At 31.7% G+C, this 16804-nt stretch overlaps 4 protein-coding genes across 7 annotated transcripts; 2 read left to right on the forward strand and 2 right to left on the reverse strand.

The window, feature by feature from the left end:
• Positions 1-234: 234 nt before the first annotated feature.
• Positions 235-1434, reverse strand: LOC106718067. Its single transcript, XM_014512062.2, has 2 exons — positions 1347-1434; positions 235-1012 (listed from the first exon to the last, which is right to left on the reverse strand). The coding sequence occupies exon 2, from the start codon at positions 1009-1011 to the stop codon at positions 268-270; it is 744 nt and encodes a 247-aa protein (XP_014367548.2). The 5' UTR covers position 1012; positions 1347-1434; the 3' UTR covers positions 235-267.
• LOC106718066 (mitochondrial dicarboxylate carrier) lies at positions 1064-5131 on the forward strand. Of its 3 annotated transcripts, none has more exons than XM_014512059.2 (6): positions 1064-1338; positions 2157-2332; positions 2555-2667; positions 3104-3243; positions 4079-4286; positions 4717-5131. In XM_014512059.2, exons 2-6 carry the CDS (start codon positions 2161-2163, stop codon positions 4960-4962), a joined length of 879 nt encoding a protein of 292 aa, XP_014367545.2. In that variant the 5' UTR covers positions 1064-1338; positions 2157-2160; the 3' UTR covers positions 4963-5131. The 3 variants fall into 3 exon arrangements, with proteins under 3 accessions (XP_014367545.2, XP_014367546.2, XP_014367547.2); XM_014512060.2 differs by lacking the exon at positions 1064-1338 and adding an exon at positions 1861-2056; XM_014512061.2 differs by lacking the exon at positions 1064-1338 and having other exon boundaries at positions 2064-2332.
• Positions 5132-7878: 2747 nt separating this feature from the next.
• LOC106718121 (diacylglycerol kinase epsilon) lies at positions 7879-12331 on the reverse strand. 2 transcript variants are annotated; one of them, XM_014512128.2, is made up of 13 exons: positions 12119-12331; positions 11887-12049; positions 11458-11570; positions 11089-11212; positions 10876-10949; positions 10433-10567; positions 9888-10027; positions 9445-9613; positions 9081-9255; positions 8942-8997; positions 8775-8864; positions 8525-8670; positions 7879-8000 (listed from the first exon to the last, which is right to left on the reverse strand). In XM_014512128.2, the coding sequence occupies exons 1-12, from the start codon at positions 12320-12322 to the stop codon at positions 8536-8538; spliced, it is 1578 nt and encodes a 525-aa protein (XP_014367614.2). In that variant the 5' UTR covers positions 12323-12331; the 3' UTR covers positions 7879-8000; positions 8525-8535. The 2 variants fall into 2 exon arrangements, with proteins under 2 accessions (XP_014367614.2, XP_014367613.2); XM_014512127.2 differs by lacking the exon at positions 7879-8000 and having other exon boundaries at positions 8434-8670.
• Positions 12332-13047: 716 nt separating this feature from the next.
• Positions 13048-16756, forward strand: LOC106718112 (lysophospholipid acyltransferase 7). The gene is made up of 7 exons (XM_014512118.2): positions 13048-13277; positions 14004-14317; positions 14481-14632; positions 15214-15425; positions 15615-15788; positions 15949-16087; positions 16482-16756. Exons 1-7 carry the CDS (start codon positions 13048-13050, stop codon positions 16731-16733), a joined length of 1473 nt encoding a protein of 490 aa, XP_014367604.2. The 3' UTR covers positions 16734-16756.
• Positions 16757-16804: the final 48 nt, after the last annotated feature.

The following is a 16804-nucleotide window of genomic DNA, read 5'->3' on the forward strand; positions in this document are numbered from 1 at the left end:
GGTTTTAGTCGGTGCAAGCCCGACATAACTTATCTTTACCCCTATAAAGATAAGTATGCGTAAGGCATTTCCCCACGTTAAAAAAAAAATAAGACATTTTAATATACTTTTTATTGGTATTGAAGTTTAAACAATACATTAAAAATAAATGTTATTTTTTTTTTGTTAAAAAAAATATACACTAATGTAAAACTTATTTGCAATTTATAGTTATTTACATTTACTCACTTCCATATAAGCAACATGTCAATAAACACCTTCAAAATATTATACAGTACCAGGTGCAAGTAGTTTCACACCTCTATCAAATAATTTGAATAAATATTGAGCCGGTTTGATATCCAATGAATACATGTGTTCTTTATCAAACTTTTTGCCAGGATATTTTATTGTCATATGCCCTGACACATCACTACTCCATCCTGATGCGAGATTCTCAACTTCAACCACCATAAATGCTTTATGTGAAAGAAAATTAGCCAAAACATGAGTCAAATCATGATCATTGGCTACATTACAGTGACATATAAGTAATGAGTTATACTCTCTAATTAATTCAATAACCTTTGAACAAATTAGATTAACTTCTTTCAGATTATAATGCATATCTAACAAATGTGATACACCATCAAATATAATGTTTACTACATTATATTTGTTCCTCATACATTCAGCTTTATCTTTGATGTTCTGATAAATATGCTCCAGAGATATATGATCATTTTCCAGCATTTTGTCCACATATTCCTCACCTAAATTGTAAAACTGTACCAAACCATCATCTATACATCTGTTTAGGTTGTAATTCATTTTCAAACCAACATTCTGATAGTGTTTTATTGAATTATGAGTAGATATAATAAGAACTGCACTTTTCTTCTTTATTAAATGACCTAAAACACTACTGGTTATAAAAGAACTACTACAGTTATTGATTTCCTTAACCACTATAACCCTACTTTGAATATTTTCCTTATCCAGTTCCAACGCCGAAATTACGTCTGTGGCCATGCTGAAAAAAGTATTATAAAAATATATTATTGTAGAACGTGAACTGAAAATTATGACTTGACGAGTTATGAATAACGTTAAGAATCACGATAAACAACTACACATTGCAACTCATTACAGAATATTTGTATTTTAGCACACATGGGAGAGTGATTTCTAGCTCGCGTCCTCAGTGTCCGTGTTACTTGCAAGGTTAAAACTCCGGTCTAATATTACATAACTCAATATACAGTCAGTCATAACTCCAAAGCGGTATAATTAAGACCACTCAAATGTGAAGAAAGTTTAGTGAATTTAATACAAAATATAATAATATAACCAAAACAAGTAAGTACCTCACTTATTTAGTCAGTATTTCTTGTATAAATATTTTGAATTTGTATTCTTGAAAACGTATTTTTACACACAGAAATTATGTAATTAAGTATTTTATTACGGAATTGTTAATTAATCAAAACAAATGAACGTCTTTCAAACTTAATTTTTGATTTTGACGTTTTGTTTGCTGTTTGCTCTTGCTGAGTGATGACGTTTGATTGTTTTCAATTTCGTTTTTTCATTCATCAAAATAAAAATAACCCTTACATAGTTGGTTTTAGAGGTTGCCTATAGCAGTTATATCAAACATTCCGTTTATTATTTACGGTTTTATTCTCGGTTTGGTCTTGTGAATTTCAAAAGGAACTCCAATTATCGTTGGATATGTCTGACTCTGAATTTTAAATGACATGAATTCGTTTGATGTATTGACAGAATTTTAAAGTATTACAATATCAATGGAGATTGTGGCGCTCGCGTAAATGGATTATTACCTTATTGGTCAGGTTTTAAACAATGCCAGTGATGTATTTATTTAATCTATAAACCTATTGATTACGTTTGACAGATGACATTTGACAAAATGCCAATTGAAGTTCAACTACATTATCATATTACTGAACACGCTCAAGTTCTGATAATGGGAAAATTAAAAATTGATACGTTATCAAATTTGCGTATAAATATATTTTAAAGAACGCGATACAGCACTTATAAAGAATAAATGGTACGAAGTTTAGTACCTTAAGATAGAAGTAGTCATACAATTAATGTTGGCAGATAGGTTACTTTTATACATATCTCCACAATTTGTGAAATTATTTCAGTATTATGAGTAAAGCAACAGAAATTAGAGTTTCACAATGGTACTTCGGGGGCTTGGCCTCAGCTGGAGCAGCATGTGTGACACATCCGCTAGATCTTTTAAAAGTTCAAATGCAAACACAAAAAGGAAAAAACATCTCAATGTTGAAGCTTACTGGAATTGTTTTAAAAAATCAAGGTATGTTTTTAATGATGAGTCATTTACAATATAAGGTATTTTTTTGTCATGTATTTGTAATATGAAGATTTATAATAGTTAAATAAAAAAAATGAGAATTGATTCAACTCATCTTAATTTCATAGCCATCAAATTTCTCTTTTTGATTAAATTCACACTTTTACAAAAATATACAGTATAAAAGAATGATTATATAATAAAATACATTTTGTTATTTAATAGGAGTAATGGGCCTGTATAATGGCATATCTGCATCTCTTCTGAGGCAGCTAACTTATTCAACAGCTAGATTTGGTATTTATGAGATGGCTAAACAGCATTTGGCACCAAAAAATGTAAGTTTTCATTAATTTGACAAAAGTAAGATTGTTATCAGTCATGTTATTCTATTAGTTTGGCTTAAATATGAAATGTCTATACATTTTTTTAAGTCTAAAGGGAATACATATACAGTCAAAATCTGTTATAACGACATCGAAGGGACTACTCATATTGAGTCGTAAAAACCGATAGTTGTAACAACCGGTGACAGGTATTAATAGGAAAGATATGTATATAACATTCAGCCAGGACCTTGGATTTTGGTCAATTTAACCGGTATGTTGTTCTAAACGATGTCGCCATAAACGGTTTTGACTGTAATACATTTTGTCTAATTTTTTAGTGAAAAATTTTCAAAGTAGTTTATATTTATTTTACTATTTATATTTATATTCATTATTAGAAGTATTGTAAATTGTCTCTATTAAGAGTTTGGATTTTTTTTTTCAGGGTCAACCCATATCATTTTTCATGTCAGCATTCCTAGCAGGTCTTGGTGGATTTGCTGGAGGTTTTGTTGGCAATCCAGCTGATTTAGTCAATGTTCGGATGCAGAATGATGTTAAACTCCCACCAGAACAGCGAAGAAAGTGAGTTCCAAGCAGGCATAGATATTTATTTCACCAACTGATGTGCCACTCATTCAAACATTATTTTCATCATCTTTTTTCAATAGTTTATCTATTGCCCCCTGTAGTTTTTGTGACCGTAAATAAATGTTTTTATGTCTAATGATAACATCTCATATCTTTTCTGTAGATATCAATTGTTGAGAGAATTTTTATCTCAATATCAACCATCAATTTGTCATCCAAACTACTCTTTCAGTTATCTTAAGTACATTAGATAAGAAACTTGATATATATATAGATATACTATCATGTAATATATAAAGCATTCTTGTTATTATAAAACACCAAATTAGAGTAGATGTTTATGTTGTTCTTTCCCTTTCCCTTGTTGTGGTTCTACTGTTGAATCACATCAAAACTTGTTATCCCTTCAATTTTGAAAAGAGACAACAATATGTCATGTAGTGTAAGCTCAAGCCCCTTGGCAGGGAGGAATATGAACTAACATCATTAAAATTACCTTTGTATAACTTAAATAATACAACATTATATTTTAAAACATTATCATTATTATTGTAAAATAAAATATATTATTTATTTTTGTTTGTAACTAGTACACATGATTCTTAATCATAGAATACACAAGACTAATTTGACCTTTACTTATTATATGCATTATGACAGCTTTTTGGCTTTTGCGGCAACTTTACAACCATTTTTGTTTACGAATTTTCTTAGTGAAATTCTTAAAACTTTTTCATAAATTAATTTTCTGGTTAATATGGGGTTTAGGATAGAAAAAATTCTGAAAATTAGTGCATACTATTCTACAGTAAGAATGTTTCGTTTGCAGTTACAAAAATGCTATTCATGGTCTGTGGAAGGTAGCCACGGAGGAGGGAGTGTTGCGACTATGGGCTGGCGCCTCCATGACGTGCAGCCGCGCGGTTCTCATGACCATCGGTCAGCTATCCTTCTATGACAAGATAAAGGAACTTCTGCTAGGGACTAAATACCTAGATGATAATGTCTTCACACATGTCATGTCCAGTTTGTTAGCAGTGAGTATAATCTTATTTATTTTAAGGAAAAAACAATTTTATGAAACAATCATTCTTGGTAAAGTGCTTAAAATATAAGATTTGACTATATATCATTACCTTTTGAATTGCTGATAGTACAATACTAATATTTAGAAAATTTTAAATAGATTTAGAATTATTTTGGATGTGACTCGAAGGACCAAATATTAATAGTTGTGGTTAACTGCAATGTATCGTATTTGCAGTTTCTTATAATATTAAATTTCTTAGTAAAAAGATATTTACCACAGTAGTTACCGAAATTAGGTAAAAAAAAAACAATTTATGTTTGCACTTTTTCAATGGTTAAGGTTGAAATTGAACACCTTAGTGTTCCTGCTGCTCATTTGTTTTATCTTATAAAAATATCTTTTTTTATTGCTAACTTTAGCCTCCATATTTGTTTTAGGGTGGTATTGCAACAACTTTGACTCAGCCAGTTGATGTATTAAAAACAAGAGCAATGAACGCCAAACCTGGAGAAGTGAAGAGTATATTGACTCTTGTAGTTGGCACGGCTAAAGAGGGTCCACTAGCTTTCTTCAAAGGATACATTCCAGCGTTCGCAAGGCTCGCACCTCATACGGTACTCACTTTTGTGTTCCTAGAACAACTTAGAATTAATTTTGGTACAATCAAAGCAAACACTTTTTGAAATAGAATTTATTAACTTATATAGTCCCACAAGGATCTTATGGCAGATTTTTGACATTGATAAGGGGGCACTTACAAGCTTTAAGGGTTACCAGTGAGCAAAAATTTCCTCACTTCTTTCGAAAGTAGTCCATCTTGCAACACCAAGCAATTGATTTGCAACTTATGGCTTGATCCTTCGTAGTAACTTACTATTTAAATTAATAGATCCAAACATATTAGCAAATTAACCTACTATGTATGGCAACATTATAACTTTCAGCTGCCGCTCCCTTATTGGTCAAAATATGTCACTGTTAAGATGACATTATTAGTTCACATATTTTCCGATTGCCAAAAGATCCTTGTCGAACTATACTTGATTGTTGAAATAGATGTAGTTTTGGACTGTATTTTGATATTTTTTAAACAAAACATTAATCTCAAGTAGTGTAATCCATGTATTTATACATATTCAAGTGTTCAAAATATTAATAACAATTTAGAAATGTTTAATCGTTTTTTAAACCGTATAAAATTTACAAGATTTTATCTTACGAGTAGATTTATATGTCCAAATAGTGTTTTTGAAGAATAGAAGGGTACTAAGTTTTTAATGTTCTGCAGTAGTTAATAATAAACAGTAGTGTGTGGTAAAAATTGCTTGTTAAATGTAGGTGATGCTTTGCGATTATTTTTCTTAATTTATTCCATTATGCTTTGCATTTTTTTTTCTAGAATGTATGCAATACATTTTTTTTCATACAAGAGTGAGACAATGTTTTTATAAACAATATGTGAGATTTTAAAATAGTTTGCTTTAGTTGTTTTTATTTTTTTAATGACAGAATTCTACCGGCCTGATATCACAAGGCCTATATAATCTGTGTTAAGTATAATTTATTTTATTCTCAAAGAGAATTTATTTAAGTCATAAAAGTTACCCATAAATTGTTATTAAGGCAATTTTATTGATATATTTTCTATTTTTTTTTTGTACAATCGATAGCTATTGAAAGATCTACATTTCTGATTAATAGTTTGTATTTATAATTTTTTATTGCTTTTGGTAAATGTTGATTTTAAAGTCGCAAAATGGACAAAATTCAATTTTCAGTTTTTTTGTGGCAAGTTTATTGTGATAGCTATACAAAAACCTTAAATTTTATTTATTTTATCTGCATGTTGAAGTGATCCTTAGTATTATATATTATGGATCATGGACCTTAAAAGGGTTCTAAATATATTATTAATAGCTGTCATTGTCATTCAAAGTATGTATTTTTTGTTGGTTGTCCTAAAATAGTAAAATTTTAAATTCTAAATGTGTTTTCTGAAAAACTAGCTAATTTAATATATCGATAGAGAATTATTTAATTTCAAAGTGCCAAAATTTAAATAATTATGCCACCAAAACATCTCAATATTATGATAATTCCATTTTATAGGTCTGTGGAGAAATGTATCTTATTTTTTATATATTTTTTCTTTATTTGACATTCCGACATCAATATGGACAATACCCAAATATATGTAATTATTTTTTTATAATGTTTATAGTGCATTTGAATGAATGCGTAACAAATTGTGTAATTTTTGTCAGTCAAGCAAAAAACATTTTCAAATATAGGGCCAATTAATTAAAAACTTTTAGTTAGGAATGTTACCTGACCAGTAACATGGGACTGGGATCACACATATTTTCATCCTTGTCATTTTCTTTGAAAAAAAAAAAAAAACAGAGACAACAATGTCAAGTGTCACGTCGGTTCAAACCATTAGTTTAGACGAAAATGACATAACAGAACTTCGTGAATTTGAATTAAGTACTTCAACAAAATGTTAGCATTGCTACATGTGGTCGCCTAGCACGAAAATATTCATAGCTTTATGAAAAAATTGTATTAAATTTGTACAGCGCTCGTCCTATCTGGAGTAAAGTACGACAAATCTCATGCAAACTTTCACAAAATCTTGTCTGACGTTACGTCTTTGTCACAAATTTTCGTGCTAGGTCCCCAAAAAATGTCAGTTATTTCTTTCTATATGTCTTAATTATAAAACAATGTACCGTAACATAATCTTCCATTTTTTTTTGTAAATCATTTACAAAACTTGTTATCTAGTTGACTATTCATATTATAAAAATATTAGTAAAAATTGTATACACGTCAATAAAGTTTACATTGTTTTTTTTTCTAGTTAAAATATACCCAAAGGTTTACGATATATGTAAATCGCAGATTTCCAATTTATTAGTGGTTGTGTATTAAAATGTTATCAAAATAAATTGTTTTTCATTTTTATTGTGTCCTAATACTACCCTGGGATAAATAAAGAAGCCATAGTTCACTTTAATTTTTTTTTATTGACAAACATCGAGATTTAAAATTATCTTTGGCGCGTTGTAAAAATGTATAATCTATATTTTTAAAATACGAAATAACGTGAACAACATTAAACACACATAATTTATAATAATAATAAAATACAATTTAAAATCTAATATTTATTATAACATTCGTGTAGATATAGTATCTTTTGAAAATGCTCTTAATACTGACAAATATATTTTGGAAATGTAAAGATTCGAAATACATATATACTACGAAAACTTATACATCTGTTATGACTTATGTCACCTACTTAACAAATTAATAAGTTTTTATGAACATACTTTAAAATTTATATGTAGCTGCATACTGCAGAATAATGGAGATAGTTATGTAAATTGACAAAGTAAATTTGTTAAGCAATCCATAAATATATTAAATATTGTTAAATATCTATGAGTATTATTAATAAGTAGAGAATTATTAATATTACAAATAACAATAAACATTTAAAGAATAATAAAATGTAAAGTATTTACAATTAAAGTATCTTTTTTACGTCAATTCTAATAACATTAGGGAAAAAAAACGATTGACTGCACCTTTCTTTAACAGCGTTTTATTAATTTAGTACCCATTTTCACTAGGGAGTTATGTCTTCTATTTCCACTGGTACAACCGCGTTTGTTATCCAAAATGTCAGCTCCTAGTGGTCAGAGTCGCGGGTCTGCGACAATTAATAATCCCTACAATCTCCATGACGCTTCTAAGAATGTACTCCCACAGACCTTATGGCAGTTTTTTCACATTGACGTCCACGAGTTTTAAGAATTAGCAATAAGTAAAAATTTCCCAACTTCTTTCGAAAGTCGTCCATATTGCAACTTATGACACGTGTTCTCGTAAATAATTTCAAACTATTTAAATTGATACATCCAAACACATTTGCAAATTAACCTACATGCGTTATATATTTATAGAATTTCAAAATTATGAAAATGGCAACATTTTACTGTGAAGCTGCCGCTCCCTCATTGGTTAAAATATGACGCTGTCAAAATGACATTGTTAATTCACATATTTTCCGACTGTCACAACATCCTTGTCGAACTATACAAACTGAATGACATCTAACACTTCATAATTAAAGAAGCCGTTAAGGCTGTAGAGATATTAAAACGCAAATGGAGAATTTAACCCCCTATCAATTAACCAAGTGTAATATATTTGATACAATGTAAGTTGACTTACAAATGTAGACATTATCCAGTGTCAGTGTAGTGATGTGGTGGTCGCAGCATGCAGCACTGACCATCAGGTTCAATGGTGATTGTTGCTGCAGATTGCATCCATGGCTCACCGTCCACCTGCATCGCGCACGACCCAGACAACTCGATCTGGTGAAAATATTATTTCTTAGCTCAATATATAAATTATATTCATATATCTTATCTTTTAAAGTATTTTTTTTTAATTTGAAACAGATGATGTTGGCTCGTACCTTAAGCCTTGATGTTTGTGCGAACCGGTAGGGCTCCGCGAGACCAACCTGCAGTCTCGCGATATGAAAAGACGATGAAATACCGACCACCTGTAGATAATACACAATGTTATTTAATTTTTAAAGAAAACATTTTATACGGCAATAAAATAAGTTTGTGAACATACCTCTAGTTTTCCATCGCTGACACTCTGCTCGGGCATCTCACCCTCATTGCCCATATCTTAAGAAAATAAAGAATTTCCATAATAAATTACGTATTTTACGAAAGTGTAGGTAATATATAAAAGGTCGTCGGGCACTCACTCCAGAGATGTACTCCGGCGCCCCATGAGGGTATATTGAGTGCGACGAGCGCCTGCAGCGGCGGCAGGGACAGGGGGTCGCGGCGGCCCCCCAGCCATACACGCAACCGCTTCTCCAACCCCCCGCACCCCCCGTCGTCCAGCGCCCGACCCATGCCCAGGAACAAGTACGCCACCTGCACAACACAAACACAAATCAGTGAGTCAATGCCATATTAATGATCGTGTGGCATCTCTCTTATATTATCCCAGTGTCATCTTTCATTAATTGGAACTCTTTCCTGAAACATACTTTAATTTTATATAAAAAGCTATATAAAGTTTATCGTTAAAAGACGGCACACAAAGGTAATTAAAATACATACGTAGTTAAGTGTGCGGTTGGCGAATCTGTATAGAAACTGCGCACGCGCACGATGAAAGTCCAACGCGACTTGTGCGTCCACGCCCACACTGGCGTAGTTGTACGCGTGGAGTACGCGCTCGCCGCGACCGCGCAGACCAGCGCGTTTAGGTTTAATTGTTATCTTCCATCTGAAGACAGAAGAAAAAAGACTAATTGAAATTAAAAAAAAAAAATGGTAATTTACTGGATTAAATCGGTAGAGATTTAGTTTAAAAAGGCATGACACAAAGAAATAGAAAACTTCCCTTCGAGTTTAACATGTAATTTTTAAACATGTTTGGGTATTTGAATAAGGTGCGACTTAATAGTAAAGATTTACTATGAGACTTACACTACGGGACTGTTTAAAAACAATTCAACGAGTTTCTACGATAGTTTCTGAGTGCTATGCAATAACGTTACCTATCCAGAGGCTGTTCTTCCGCATCTCGTACAGCTTTAACGATGGCGTGTGCATCAAGACGGGCGTCACAACCGGCGCCCCAGCCCAGAACTCGCGACAGATCATTGCCTGTACCCATCGGTAGGATGCCCACCGAAGCCTGCATCAACAAACATATCACTATATCTATACATTTCATAAAATTGGAGTGTCTGGAATGTAATATCAGAAATAAAAAATATTTCGTATATGATGATAAATAACTTAAAACTAAAAAAAAAAAAACAATTCTTCAAAATTTTGTCTGTTTGTTTGCTTTGGACAATTTTGATGAGACTTTCACTGGAAGGTAGCGGGCATTTTTATTTTGACTGCTGAATAACTCGCGAGCGACCACATAATCATCTCTAACTGTAAAGCTGAATACTTTAATATAGGTAGGCATTTGTAGATTATCAAGTTGTCAGTCTAGTAAGAGTTGGTGGAGTAATTGATAAGAGTGATCAAATATCTTAACTTCCTGACGAGGTTGACGGACCTTCTAGTGGTCTTAAAACTAACTAACCCTGATATGTGTAGCCGGCTGCAAGGCATTGAGGACCCAAGCCACAGTACCATCACCACCAGCGATTAGCAACCGACATCTGCTTGGCAGCCATTTTATTACTTTTTCTGGAGCAATAGAACTTATATCCACCACCTGGAATTAATAAGTCAGACGGTTTTTAAGTACGCATAATTTGACATTTTTAACGATATAACAAAATATTCCCGTAATAACATGAATTTGATGTCATATTTACATTACATACCTTGTTAGGATGTCCATAAAGTAAATAAAACTATAATTATGCACTATATTTACACAAAGTCAATTAATTTCCTACATTTACTTTCAGGCCTTAATAAATAATTCTAATTAAATACAATGAGTATTTATAACTGTAGAGTATAATTTAAAATTATAATTAAAGCTGACCCATATTGTAACAAATACATACAAATTACCTGTATTGGATTAAGTAGACCACGGAATATTGATATTACTTCATCACTTCTACTACTTCCTGATTTACCGTTGGCTGGAAAAAAAATATTTTTCGTCTATGGTATGTAAAAGGAGGTATTGATTTGTGTACATTACTTACTATAACACCTTTTTGAAAAACAGTTAATCTTGATTTTATAAATATACAGTACACTAAACAAAGAAAAAATTACCGAGAACAATGAGAGGTTCCCAATCGTCATCAGGTGGAGGTTTGATATTGCTTATAGTTCCTCTGTTAAGTTGAACACAAGCTGGGGGAATTATCAGTTTCCTGTATTTATTAAAGTCACATTGCTGAAATAAACCAAAATGAAGAATCAAATTCAAAATAACAAACGAGAGTAAGGAATTTTTTACACAACGTTGCAAATGCCCAATCATGTTGCCTGATGTTCAATGACTAATACCCATAGACATCAACAGTGTTTTAAAGAAAAACTGAATTGGTTACAGATCTCTTGCTGTAACTTAACAGCTTAGAGCACAAACAACTCTCTTACTAAGTGATATAAATGATAATTTATTTTGCTTTTACCTACCTCATTGTCATCAAGAAAATTCTCTTTAATAACTTTAGTTCTTTGGCACCAGGAGCAAAACAACTTTTTAAAATTCTCATTCTGGGTATCATCTTTTCCACTAGTTGTGCCAACTGTAACATATTGTAATATATTTTTTTAACAGTAGTAGTCGCTAAACTAATTTTAATTAATACTAAAGGATGGTAAGAATATTCGCCTCTCTTTGTTTATCTTATTTAATACTATAACTGTGAAAGTTTATGGGATGGGTGGATGTTTGTTAGAATATATCTCCAGACAGCTCAACGGATCTTGATGAAATTTAGCACAGATGTAGAACGTATTAAGTTTTTTTTTTTTCAGTTCCGTGCGGATGGAGTAGTGGGCGATGGTTAGTAAACATATAAGTAGTGGACATAGGAATAATTTACAGTAAAAAAAACTTACTATCAACCCAATGATGATAAAATGGTTTATCACTTGGCCATGATATGTGTTTGCATCTAAACTTCTTGTCCAAAATTCTGTTGCATTTCTTGCATGCACTGAGTGCGCAGCACTCACAAAAAAGGCCAACTACAGGTAGCATTAGTTTACTACAAACAGAACACTGAAAATAGAAGAAATATTTTAATGTGCCATAAATAAAAATAATAATGAGCTATTGAATTAAACTTACGTAAATATTATACGGCAAAGATTTGTTACATTCAATACTTCTCCAAGTATGTCCATACCGACCTCGACTGTATATTGTCTGCATAAAATTATTACCACTTACGAAGGAATTAACTATTCTATAAATCAAATAACTTAAGAAAAAACCACCTATGAGAAAATAATAATTTGTTGTAACAACAATGTAACGCAGGTATGATTCCATTTTAAATAATAATTGGTCGAATGAATTAATTTTGGAAAAATACTATAGCGAAATAAACACTTTCCATGTAAGCAAAGTTGAAATTTTATTTTTAAATACACTCATCAAATCAAATCAAATCAAATCAGTTGTCAATTGTCATTGTCAAATCTAATATTATTTTGTTTCCGGTTCCCTTTCTTGCCTTTCTCCAATACAGTTCAAATTCAAAGAGTATAAAAACATAAAGTATGATATCCTTCACGTAACTAACAGCTTAGTAACGTAAATTTCGTATAAGAAATCTATACTAAACGATTGCTTCTGTAAACTTTATACGACTCTGAGTACGGTAGTAACTAGGTTCAGATTAAGAATTAGGATAATTTATTTGGGTTTTCGGCTAATTGTCAAAATTGTCTTTGGTAACCAATGAGCTTACAATTATCAAGGTCAAATCAAACTACAAAACATCAATCGATCAATCAAAGTCAAACGTGATTTGTAACTTGTAAAATTTCGCGTATAATTATATCAAGTTGTTTTGTTTCTTAGCAGTATTTATTAATTTTCAAGAATAGAATAAAATCTTGGATAGAATTGAAATTACTCAAACCTCATTCATCGTTGTTAAGCTGCAAGTGTGCGGCTATGAAAAATATGAAAATTAACAAACCATTCTCTAAATAAAATTTGTGACTTTTTATCATATTTATTATTCACTTCGGGATATAAAAATTTAAAAAATGTTAGCTTTTATAAATAAGAACAAAAATGACTTAATTTATTTAGGACTTTTATTATTTAGTGTATTTATAGGTCGATATTATAGAAGTATAGGATCAGTGCAAGCTAAGAAATGGGTTGGTTCAATAATTGGACTACTTCTAATAGTAACTGTATCTGGTTACAATGCTATACATCCAATATTTTCAGCACTTCTTGGAATAACAATCATTAAATTGACAACAGTAAGGTAAGATCTAAATACAGTGAAACCTGGTTAAGTGAGACATCAAGGGACCTGCAATGTCGTTTCACTTATAGAGGTATTCCACTTACCCAGTGTTTCAGATAAACAGGTATAAATAAATATCTGTCTCATTTACAGAGGGTTCCATTAATAGAGAATACAGGTTATTTCAGTTTGACATTTTTCAAATAAACATCTGTATGATAGTAAAGCGAAACTTAAACTGAAGGTAATTGAAGCTCAAAATTTGTACTTACGTACTTGGAATTACGTGTGGAATTTGTGGGTAGAATAAGAATGAGTAAACAAACAATGTTATCTCAGTTACAGAGGTTTATGCATGTAAAATTTACTCGCTGTCTCAGTTATAGAGGTAACTATGATGATAAATCGAAAGAACAAATCCCAGATATAGAGGTTTACCTCGTCCCACTAACAGAGGTAATTCAGTGCCAAAGTGTTGGGACCTCAGCATGAGTTCCAGTTATGGAGGTTTCTCACTTATCCAGGTCCCACTTAACCAAGTTTCACTGTATTTTGTGATTTTTACAGAAATTTAACTCTATTACGGTATGAGTGACCCTGAAGAGTAGGCAAAGGCTACATTTTTTTCATTAAGAGTGGTCCGTTTGTGTGACATTTAGTTTTTTATTTCATTCATGCAGATCGTTAGTACTTTCTATTTTCTACAAAATGTAATAAAATAACTAACAAGTGTATGTTTTTCAGATACTGCCATGTAGCAACATTCTTTCTAATGTTTGGATATTTGTTTTTCTTCCGATTGGCAGATAAATTTGGTTTACCATTATCATCAGGGCAAACTAATTTGATAGAAATGATAATTGTCTTACGAGTTGTTGGAGTAGCATTTGAAATAAATGGATCTTGGATAACTGTTGGTAAAACGAAGAAGCAAGAAAATGATGATAATAAACCTCAAGTAAAAGGAATTGATCGAGATGATGATTTTGTTGAAATTATTAATCCATGTTATGCTGATTTATTTCATTATACTTTTAATTATGTAGGATTACTAACAGGTAATACTTAACTAACAAAGAGTTTCCATTGCTAAAATATTTGACAAAATGATATTCACATTCCTTTCACTCTCTTTAACAAAACAGAGATAACAATATGTTTACATTCAGGTGTTTCAGAAGTTGTATAAACAAAATATAAAATTGTGCTTTTCATTTTTAGGTCCGTATTACAGATATAGAACATTTGATGATTACTTTCATCTGCCATTCAGTAAATATGTAGACTGCACAGGTTTCACTATCAATACATTGAAGATAGTTCCATTATATGTCTCTCTATATTTAGCATTATCTAACCTTTGGCCTTTGGAGGTGAGTAAAATTATATAATTTTGCTTATTTACTAAGATTATTTGACAAAATCAGAGTCAGCCAGAAGGATTTCGATCACACAGTAAACTGAAATTAAGATCATCATCAGCTCACTATACCTCCCCACTGAGGGGCTCAGAGCCTACCCCAAGTTAGGGGTGACTAGGCCATAGTCAACCACGCTGGCCAAGTGCGGGTTGGTTGACTTCACACATATCATTGAATTTCTTCTCAGATATGTGCAGGTTGCATCACCATGTTTTCCTTCACCGTAAGAACGTCGGATAAATGTACATATGTAAATCGAAAATCGAAAAACATATTGGTACATGGCGGGATTCGAACCCTGGACCTGCAGATTGTAAGTCAAGTGCTTAACCCCTGAGCCACCGACGCTCAAACTGAAATTAAGATGGCTTGACGTAAATCAAGATCTTAAAAAAATTGATGTTAAGGCTGGAAACAAAAAGTCAAGTTTAGACTGACATGTAAAAAAATTCCGGGACCAGGCCCAGATCCATTTCTGGCTGTAGTGTTTTTGGAGATAATGATTAGACAATTTCTTACACTTTCTTTTTCAGTATATCCTAAGTGAGGATCACAACAATAGGAACTTCTTATATAGAATGTTATATCCATGGGCATTATTTGCTGCATTTAGACAGCGTGTTTACTCTGGTATGACTTTGGCGGAGAGTGTGTGTACATCAGCGGGTCTTGGAGCCTATCCTGTGCAGGGCAGGAATAGAACTGGTCACGGACCAACTGTAGGGTATTTGAAGCTTAAAAAAATGTGAGTACTTGATTGAATTGAATATTTTTCTTGTGATTTTTTTTAACTCCTAATGCATTGTCAGCCTTTATAAAAAGGAAAACAAATAAGGTTTAAGCATTTTGCAATGTTGTCTAAAGTAGCAAGTTTTATGATTATTTTGCGTAAAATTTGTTTAGTTTATATTAAATTTATATGGTTTTTTGACAGGAGTGAGGAGGAAGCAAAATCAGCCCAATATGATTTTAACACTGTGGAGTCAATGGATGTTTGGGGTTGTGAAACTGTTGTTACTTTACGGGACTCTATGAAGGTCTGGAATAAGGCTGTGCAGTATTGGGTTGCTATGGTTGTCTATAAGAGATTCCCTGTAAAAATTCTAAAGTAAGTTGTCAGATCTCATTTATTAAAATGCTAAACACACGGCATTTGCTCTCGCAAATAGGCAACAGGAGTGCTCTCCTGATCTCCTGTTTTATTTGCCAAGACAATAGTTGGGTACAAAATAACAATTAACAATGATATCTTTTAAATTTTCTTTCAGAATCCATGCAGCGTTATTTGTGTCTGTGATTTGGCATGGCTACCATGCTGGTTATTTCTTTTGCATTTACTTTTGTCCATTTTATTTGATGGCAGAAGATATTTATTACAAACTATATTATAAGGATGCCACAGGAACGGTAAGTTACATTTTCTAATTTTTTGCAATTTTAACCAATTTTTTTTTACTTCTCTTAATTGTTTATTTTATTGATTTCATCTGTATGTGATTTTAATTAAGATTTGTAGATTTGGATCTCAGACTTTGACATAATTGTATTACCAAGTTTGATTACTTTTTACTTTTTTTGTATATCTATATAAATAAAAGAAAGTCGTGTTAGTTACACTATTTATAACTCAAGAACGGCTGAATCGATTTGACTGAAAATTGGTGAGCAGGTAGCTTAGAACCAGGAAACGGACATAGGATAATTTTTACCCCGTTTTCTATTTTTTATTCCGCGCGGACGGAGTCGCGGGTAAAAGCTAGTAGGTGTTAAAAAATTTCATTATGTTTTTTTTATTTTTCAGAAAAAGAAGATTATCGGCTTCATCATGTGGTTCTTACGATCTCATTCAGAATCTTATCAAGCGGCAGCATTTTTACTTTTAACATTTGATAGAATTTGGATTTACTATTCTTCGGTATATCATTATTGGTACGGGGTATGGTTTGCCTTCTTAATACTTGGTTTATTGCTAAACCAAGTACACAAAATCGGCAGACACAAGAAAATAGAAAATGTTGATACAAAGGAAAAAATTAAAAATGTAAAACAATAATTATGTATACATTTTTAGATCTATTTTAATAAAAAGGGAATGTGTTTATATATTTGGATTGTATTTAAAGG

Source organism: Papilio machaon, chromosome 10, assembly GCF_912999745.1.
Source record: "Papilio machaon chromosome 10, ilPapMach1.1, whole genome shotgun sequence".
NCBI classification, from domain to species: Eukaryota; Metazoa; Arthropoda; class Insecta; order Lepidoptera; family Papilionidae; genus Papilio; species Papilio machaon.